This window comes from Gadus chalcogrammus, chromosome 3, assembly GCF_026213295.1.
Source record: "Gadus chalcogrammus isolate NIFS_2021 chromosome 3, NIFS_Gcha_1.0, whole genome shotgun sequence".
NCBI classification, from domain to species: domain Eukaryota; kingdom Metazoa; phylum Chordata; class Actinopteri; order Gadiformes; family Gadidae; genus Gadus; species Gadus chalcogrammus.
In genome coordinates, this window is record NC_079414.1 from 5739113 (window position 1) to 5748495 (window position 9383).

A 9383-nucleotide genomic window follows, 5' to 3' on the forward strand; every position below is an offset into this window, starting at 1 on the left:
TTCCACCAACTCCACCAACTGATCTGCGCTCTGTGGGTTAGCTTGGCTGGCTAACTTTTTTGCCTCGTATGGGAGGGATCGCAAGAATTTGTCCATTACCACCTTCTCTGTGGCCGTAAGCGTCAGTGGGGCAGCCGTCAGCCAGCTTTTGGCCAACCTAATTAGATCGTGCATTTGTGAGCGCGGCGACGCCGTTGCATCATAAGTCCACCCATGAAACCTCTGTGACCTACTTATCAATGTGTACCCATACCGGCGTAGTATTTCCTTCTTCAGCCCTTCGTAGTTAGACGCCTGATCGTCCGTCAGGTCCTGATACGCCTTCTGTGCGGTGCCTGACAGGAACGGTGCGAGTAGGCTGGCCCATTGTGCTGGATCCCAATTCTCCCGAACCGCTGTCCTCTCAAAGGTATTGAGGTATGCCTCTATATCATCAGTCTCTGTCTGCTTTAAAATAAACCTGCTGGGGGCAAGACGGGAAGCTGTAGCGCCTGCAGCCACGCCGCCATGTCCGGCGGCTAGCGCTCCCACCAGCTTCCGGGTCGTAGCCTGGTGCGCCATGCTCACTTCCACTAGCTGTTTCATCAACGCTTCCATTGTTGTCCCTGTGTTGGTCTATCTATTTAACTTGGTTTTGGCTGCAAGCACGCATTCTCCACCACGTGTAGCGGGCCAGTGGGTGTGGGGTTTCGACGCTACCAAGTCAAATGATACACACAACACCGAGAGCAGTTCAATAAGGTGATTTATTCAAAATAGACGAATAATTGTCACCAGGGTGGGGAAAAGGGTAATCCAGAGTCCATAGTCCGTAGTCCGTAGTCCAGGGGTCGTCACCGGGAGGGTTCTCATGCAAAGCGGTCGGTACACAAATAATCCGTCAATGTTCAGGTTTCCTGCACTCTTTGGCCACACACAGTTCACAGAGGCTCACGCAGAGGCACTCCGTAGTAGGCTTCCCTCCATGTGGTTGCATGCTCCCTTTTATCCCCAAGCACTCCTGCCTAATGCACCTCTGGCTTGCATCGTTAAGGGAGGCAGTCCCTGTAAAGCTTGGGGGTGGAGCCAGCATGCTGCCACATACCTCCCCTCAATCACCACCCCTCCCTGGCGTCTACCACAATATATATATATTGAATCTAGCAAGTGAACAGAAGAGCCGGGTAAAACATTTTGCATCATGAAATGAAAGTCCCTTTGAAAAGCGTATTCTTAAATATAAACGTTTATTTATTTATTTAACTATATTGGCTCATCTATCTATACATACATTTATTGCAACATTATTTTACATATTTAAATTGATTATGTGTTAATCAATATCGAAATGGAGGACACCACAACACAGCAGTTCTTGTTGTACACTTTATTCTCAGCCATGATTAGCCATAGACACACTGCAGCCAGTTTACATTGGTCTTTTACAAGTTTGATAAAGTAACACATGCCCCCATAATATATTATATATATATATATATATATATATATATATATATATACATATATATGTATATATATATTATATATGTGTCCCATAATATATGTATAGAACTATCATCACCACAGAAACTTAATTCTGTTTCCTCAAAAAAAAAATGTCACAGTGAATGCCTACTAGGTCAGCATTTTGCATCTACTATTCTAAATCGCAATCAAAGGAAAACAGAGAAAGTACATCACAGGTTGACTATAGGTTCAGTAGCGAGGCTCCAAGCTGTGAAGTATACAAGAGATAAGGGTTCAACCAGCCCCATCACACCCACATGTTGGTGTGCCCTCATGCCGTGTCCGGCCTTTTATAAGCTTAACATTGAAACTCTTTCTTCTGTTCAATGGGCATGAACGCTTATACCTGTCAGACATTCAGGAGTGCAATATAGTGGTGTCTTATTAGCATTTCTTCTATTTTTTGGCTGGAAAAAGATAAATAAATAAAAACCGATCCACTCACAAGCAAGCGAATACAAAACACAAAAACCTGGTACCACACAATCTGGGCAAAAGGACCACTAAAAAAAATAACTGACGACATGTCTACTGACCATTTGAACCAAAGTATCTTTACCTAAAAATAATAATATAAACTAACAAACTACAATTAAACTCTACCAAACAATAATTTTAAGTAATACCTATTTAAAGGAAACAATATATCTCCATAAAATAAAGATTTAAATGAATCCCCTTTCACACACACACACTTAAAAAAGAATGCTAAAATAGGACATCTCCAGAAGAGCTGCTTACAATCTTTCAGAAAATATTCTCTTCGACGCAGCTGTCGATCAACCGTATCCGACTCAATCACAACTTGTACGCGCACAAACACATTTAAGCGCACAAAAGCTCACCCAGAAGCATACACACTGCTCATATGATGAAGTAAAAACTGCACAAAACAGACAAAAAAACGACATTGACAATGAGACACAAAGAAAAAAGAAGTATGAGATACAGAGACACCTTAAAAAGCAATTGAGGCAAAAAAAAACAACTAGATTCAGGAAGCAGCCTATAGCTAGTTAGCATAGTGTCAGATTTTGATTAGTCATGCCTGCTCTACTTTACATGGGTGATTAATATTCCATAGGCTACAGTTGTTCGTAATTTCTAGAATATATATATATACCTTTCAGAGACAAATATCACATAGCATACACAAAACACGGCAGCAGTACATACGAAGTTCAATGTTAATAAAGTTATATGTATTTGTTTTTGGTGACATCTTGACCCCTAGACAAACGTGGAGATACTTTTAGGTATACAGTGATTTGAATATAGATCCAAGTGATAAATTATAATAAATGTGTGGTTTGGTGAGAGGCAGTGCAGTGGTATAGTGTCCAAGTCCAAGCACATACGAACCAGTGTTTCGTTTTCTCTGGTATTTCTCTGTCAGAGCTTTGTGAGATAGCTGTTGTAAATATCTAATCTATTTTTGCTTTGTTTTGCATTATTCTACCACAGAAAAAAAAAAAATTACATCCAGGACAAATGATCATGACATCAAAAACAAATCAGGCACATTCTTTTGCCACAAAAATAAAATAATAGCAAAAAAATACAATTTAGTTTGATAGAGAAGAGCAACCATGTTGAGTTACACAACGAGGCAAGGGAAGGGAAAACATCCTGACTGGTGAAGGAAACATCATGGAGGAAGACTGGTAGGTGGCAACGCATGAGGCCCATGCATAGGATTGGTGAGAAAAAAAGGGGGGAGGGGTTTTATATCTTCCTTTTCTCTTCTTCATCCTCTCTGTCGTCCTCCGCTTCGTCGTCCGATTCGTTGCCGTCTTCGACCCCTTCTTTGTGGAGGCGGTGGTTGGGCTGAGGGAGCTGCAGCTTGAGGCTGCGGGGTTGGGGTCTTCTGCTGGAGTCACCCTCCCGCTCCGGGAAGACTCTGTTCCCAAGGCTGGCTCCCCTCACCACCGTCCTCCTCTGGGTGCGAGCTCTATGGACTCGAACCCTGGGCAAGGGCACAGGAAGAGCGTACTGAAGGAGGTTTGAATAGTGCTAGTGCATAGAATCTTGGATGCTTTTTGCTCTATCATATTCACCGGTTTGGAGGATCACACACCACACATAATTAGAGAAAAGCATGTTAGTACAAGTCCAAGGATATTGTGCTTTCTAGTAGTATTTTAATTCAAGTATAACTAAGAAATTATCAGTTGGGATCCACACACAAAAAGCATCTACTAAGGCCCCGTCCCCACAAAGCCGATTTTTGGGTGAAACCGCATAAGTCTTGTGCGTTTCGGCCAACCGTTCAGACGGAGCCCGCGAATCCGGTGCCCGAAACCGCACATTTCTGAAACCACCCTCGGAGGTGGTTTTAAATCTATTTCGGACCTATTTTCCTATTTTTTTAGGATTCGTGTGGACGCCTGAAACGCAAACGATGACGTCATATTTTTATTTATTATTTTATTTGTATTCTTTTTGTAGCTTTAAATAAAGCCCCTTGATACATTTAATTAATAACATTAAAAAGTATTTCTGCTCAATTTAAAAGGTTGAATCTCCTTGTGACTGAATGTTTCTAACCAGCGCGCAGGCTGTATGCGCGCTGGTTGCGCTCCACCTTTTTCTGTGGAGAACCAGCGCCTTGAATATTTACAATAGCGTTTCTGCAGCTCGATGCGGTTTCGCCATGACTCTGTCTTTACGGAGATATTCCTGAACTGCATAAAACAAAACCGTTTTATGCGGTTTCGGCTCCGTGTGGACGGAGCCGAAATGGACGGAGCCTCCAGAATTTCTTAGTAGAGAAACTTTGGAGGTTAGATTACATTTTTGTAAAGCCTGTAACACACTTTGTTAGGAAAGGTTTTCATAAAATAATCATATAAACACATCACACATGCATGTGCACAAGCACAAGCACACACAAACCTCTGGACCATCGTCCCATCATCTCTGACAATCGCCCTTTCTATCACATCAGGAATCTCAACTCTTTTTAAACCCTGTATGTATCCCAGGGTCTGTGGGAGCAAATAAAGGAAATTATCTGTGAGATCTGCCAAACTGTAAGATAGATTGATTCAAACATATTGTAAAGGACAATATACGTCACCTCAGATTGGTAACATGTAAAAAAAAAAAAAAAAAAAACATACATATATATTTATATGAATGTAATAAAGGAACAAATCACTCTGAAAGCACATTTCTATAAATTATGGGTCAAAATATAATAAGTACGAGTTAAAGAAATACTCCCTAGTCTAGGGTGAGCGGCATCTGAGTACTCCAATCAGCACAATGTGGCACCATCATATCTGAGGGTCCCATTCAAATACAATGCTAAATAAATGCATATTTTTGATTCTATATTTATCAAAAAGAGTATGAAGCTATTTGAATAATTAACATTAGAACCGACGAGAAGGGGGTAATTTTAACCGCTAGCAAAAATAAAGAAATCTATTAAACTCTCACCTCAGATTGGTAACATGTAAAAAAAAAACTAAAAAAAACATACATATATATTTATATGAATGTAATAAAGGAACAAATCACTCTGAAAGCACATTTCTATAAATTATGGGTCAAAATATAATAAGTACGAGTTAAAGAAATACTCCCTAGTCTAGGGTGAGCGGCATCTGAGTACTCCAATCAGCACAATGTGGCACCATCATATCTGAGGGTCCCATTCAAATACAATGCTAAATAAATGCATATTTTTGATTCTATATTTATCAAAAAGAGTATGAAGCTATTTGAATAATTAACATTAGAACCGACGAGAAGGGGGTAATTTTAACCGCTAGCAAAAATAAAGAAATCTATTAAACTCTGAACCAGTTTAAGCGTTCCCCATTCATTGCATTTCCTAAATATGTATAAAAGCCTGTCGGCTAAAAATACAGAAATGTATCTCAGAAAAAAAAAATAATCCAAGCAATTTCGCGACTTCATACACTGTAAACACGATCCTTACTGTATCCAACACTGCATTTAACCATTTCTCCAGCGGGTGTCGCAAAAAAATACCATCACAAATATTGTAGAATATTTTTCCTAAACATTGTTGAATATTTTGGATGGTATTATATTGATTGGGTTAATTTCTTTAATCTCTTTCTAAAAGGGGAACGGTAATCATAGTAGAGCCAGGTAATCAGCCTGGGACAAGCCATTGGACTCACATGTCTCTAGTGTAACGCTACACAACAAAATAATCAGGTGGATAGTAGATAATGGGACACACCTGTTTGCAGTCGTCCTGAGTGGAGGCAAGCTCCACTGTCCGCTGGCCCTCGACAACTGTGGTCCTCCCAGTCCTGACATGACAATCCCCAGCCACCGCAGCCTCCAGCTCAGAGAAGGTCACCTGGAAGTCCAATTCCAGAGCGATGGTATTGGTCATTAGTAGTATTACCATATGCATTTCACACACACACACACACACACACACACACACACACACACACACACACACACACACACACACACACACACACACACACACACACACACACACACACACACACACACGAACGTGAAGTCATGCGCCCAAGCAAAAACACACGCAAACATACTCTCTCTCTCTCTCTCTCTCTCTCTCTCTCTCTCTCTCTCTCTCTCTCTCTCTCTCTCTCTCTCTCTCTCTCTCTCTCTCTCTCTCTCTCTCTCTCTCTCTCTCTCTCTCTCTCTCTCTCTCTCTCTCTCACACACACACCCTACAGACGAGGGCTGTGCATACCTCGGTTTGGTCTCCTTCGCTCTTGATAATGGTTCTCCTCAGCCCCTTGGAGGAGCCGTCTCCAAGCACCATACCGCGGGAGCCCTGGGGTGCTCCCACCGCCGATAGCTCCTCACACTCCATGCCATCAGCAGAAACACACTTACGGATGACCTTGCGTGTCACCTGAGGACAGATGATATCGATTGATCAGGCCATGAATTGGTCACAAATAGCGCACAGATTGATGCTGATAGTGTTTAATGCTAAGACTGCATTGCCACCGTCTTGGTGCAATATTAGCTTTAGACTATGTTTTAAATTAAAATGCATCACCCTTTTGATCACAACATGTCCGTTTTCATCTGTGTACTTCTCTTCTGTTACAGATTGGGGAAGATCGGGCATTTCATCAGCCTAAAAATGTAAAAGTAAGTCAGTTACTTGAATGTTGTTGTACAAAGCAAGTCTCTGCTACATACTTATATATCTGGATAACTCATTAGTGGCAACAATCCTTTAAGTAGAACAAAAAGTCTTCAAAATAGTTAGTCAAAATAGATCCACACACATGAGTAAGTCCTTAGAAACTACTTTCTTAGCATGGCACATGACACTTGCCTAATACAACCAACCCTCCTGCAGAAATAATGTTTGAAGCCATATCCATAAACAATCTTGTTAAAGGAAATTCAACTACATGGAAACACATTGATGAGTAGATGTAACAGTTTAGGTACTTTATAGGCTCTTTCACAGCAAACCAAATCTGCCCATGCTCAAACTGATACCTTCATAACAATTCTTCGCACTATTCTTGTGGTCAAATATTCGTCATCGGAAGTTTCTGATATTGTTCCAAGTTCATCAGCGATCTCCTACCCAGGCAACACAGATTTGTTATGGTTTGTGATTTGCTGAATTGTTTACCAACAATATGTTTATAGAGAACATAGATTAAATAACAATTTAGAAAAATGTGAGACATGTCATAACAGCCCAGTTTTATAAAGCAAACCATGCATATGTTTAAATTAATAATCAGTCCTCTAACTGTCCAACAATACAATCCAGCCACATATATATATTGTAAATACTATCTCTGATATACATGGACAAACCTGGACAAACTGGGGAAACAAACATTTGCTGGTGTATGCCCGAAAAACACATTTAGATAAAACACCATGCAAGAGTTTAGTAGGCCTACTGAGTTAACCAACAAAGCAAAAATAACAGGGTTAAAGACGTTCAGGGTTGCACTCATGACCAGAGAATATCATTGAAGCAGCCATTCCTTGGAGCGGGTATTTTGCACAGCGAAGCTCATTGGCATTTGCGGGTTAGCAGGATTTTCCAAATTGCATCTTACCCTTGCCAGAGATGTATCTTCTTCAACAGGCTCTGGCCCTCCCCTAGCAGCATGTTTTTGTGAAGCTTCATAGAATGCAGAATCCTCATTGTTTGAATTGTGAGAGTGGACCATTTCTTCACTCTCTACATAAATGTCCTCAGAAGACTCGTTCACATACGATGCATCTTCATAACCTTCACTCCCAGAAGACCACAGGACTCTTGGCTCATAGATTTGAATCGCAGAGTCGTTAAATTTAACATTTGGTTTTTCCCTTCTTTGCAAATTAAAACGATCATCGGGCTGTCTTCTCTGTGACCTACTCTCTCTCTTAGCATCACCAGCCTCAGTCTCTGATGATTCAGGGGAGGCCTGTTGACAGTCAAAGAAAGCCTCTGGATCCGAGCTCTCGTATTTCGTGGTATGGAGGACACCATGCACAACGTCTGCGTAGGTTGGAGGTTCGGCGTTGTTCATCTCTTCATGCATAGATGGCAAGCTGACGTTGTCACTGGGAGCTGAGGCTGTCTCTGCTCCAATATCAGTGGGAGATTTAAATGAAGAAAGATGTATGTTTTCCTCGATTAAGGAAAGTGGTGTACCTGAGCAGGGGTACGGATTTAGTTGCTCAAAGTGAAAGTATCTGTTAGCTTTTCCAGGTTCAGGTGTTTGTAAGGTCAAAGCAGTGGGAGACTGAGAGGAGAGATCCCCAGTTTCTGTAATGACTGGGGATGTAATGTCCGACATGTGTGGTACTTGATCGCGTGTACAATGTGATTCTTCAGCACTAACATAACAATGATTCTGTGGCAGAGAGGGTTCACACAATGCTTCTATTTCCCTATCAATCTCAGATATTACTTCTTCATCTTCTTCCTTAATAGCAGCCAGATCAGTCGCACATTCCTCAGACATTCCTGCACCATCTAGAGACGCAACTAAGGGTACAAGCCCGGCAGCACTATCATCACACAGGGTTGATGGAAACACCCCTTCTGATTGGCTGTCTATAGGGGACGATGCGTAAACCTCATCAGTTTTAATAGAATCCCTTTGCTCCAAGTTAGGATAATGAACCTCTTCCGCTGTCACTCCATTTGTTTCTGAGGAGATTATAATTAGATCAGGGGTGATTCTAGAGACTTCCCTTCCAGCCTCACTTGGAAAACCATCATGTACGGCATTTTGTGGAGCTGATTGATCTGGATCTTCCTCCTGGTCTAAGTCAGATAACATGGTGTCTTCATTGTTTCTGCGTTTTTCTTCAGGGAATTCATCTCCTGGTGAAAGGTCATCAAACTCCACATATGGTTGGTCAGCTTCAGGACTTTCATCGCTGGATATCGATTTTTCAGCGTCAAGATTCTCAGGTCTTAATTTCAGTTTATATTCTAAGTCGGACAGCAGCTGGTCAAGTTGAGGTGAGCTGGACTTTGGTGTTGTAGTTTGTTCTGCTGACATGATTGATTTATCATCCTCATTGTGTTCACCAGCACTCTGTTCAGGAATATGGCTGAGAAGGTCTGGGACAACTGGGGTTTCCTCACTTGTGTCGAATTCGTAGCTCTGTTCAAGGCTTGATGGTTGCTTGTCGTCCTGCTCCTGATGTGAGTTGGAATCCCTTGCTAACTCCACAGCAGGTTCAATTGTACTTGTTGTATTAGAATCGTGTACCTCTGGGTCAGCAGATTGACTCTCAGTGAAAAGGGATTTGAGTATCTCATGTCTCAATGATGGCATCTCAATGGCCGAGATTTGACTCTCCTCTAAAAATTTGAAATGTTCTGATGATTGTGACTGATCTCTTATTAATGATGACCCTATGGGAAC

At 41.5% G+C, this 9383-nt stretch overlaps 1 protein-coding gene across 5 annotated transcripts in view; it reads right to left on the minus strand.

Annotated features, from left to right (window-relative positions):
* Window positions 1-1252: 1252 nt before the first annotated feature.
* LOC130379047 (ankyrin-2-like) overlaps window positions 1253-9383 on the minus strand; it is a 34242-nt gene continuing 26111 nt past the window's right edge. The window contains exons 7-13 of one of the 5 annotated variants that reach the window (XM_056585625.1): window positions 7572-9383; window positions 6991-7077; window positions 6536-6616; window positions 6221-6385; window positions 5726-5848; window positions 4402-4493; window positions 1253-3472 (exon numbers count right to left, since the gene is read on the minus strand). In XM_056585625.1, coding sequence (XP_056441600.1) covers window positions 3232-3472; window positions 4402-4493; window positions 5726-5848; window positions 6221-6385; window positions 6536-6616; window positions 6991-7077; window positions 7572-9383 — 2601 coding nt within the window. In that variant the 3' untranslated portion in view covers window positions 1253-3231. Of the gene's footprint in view, window positions 3473-4401; window positions 4494-5725; window positions 5849-6220; window positions 6386-6535; window positions 6617-6990; window positions 7078-7571 lie in introns of those variants that run through there. The other 4 variants (XM_056585626.1, XM_056585627.1, XM_056585628.1 and 1 more) reach the window with 4 other exon arrangements.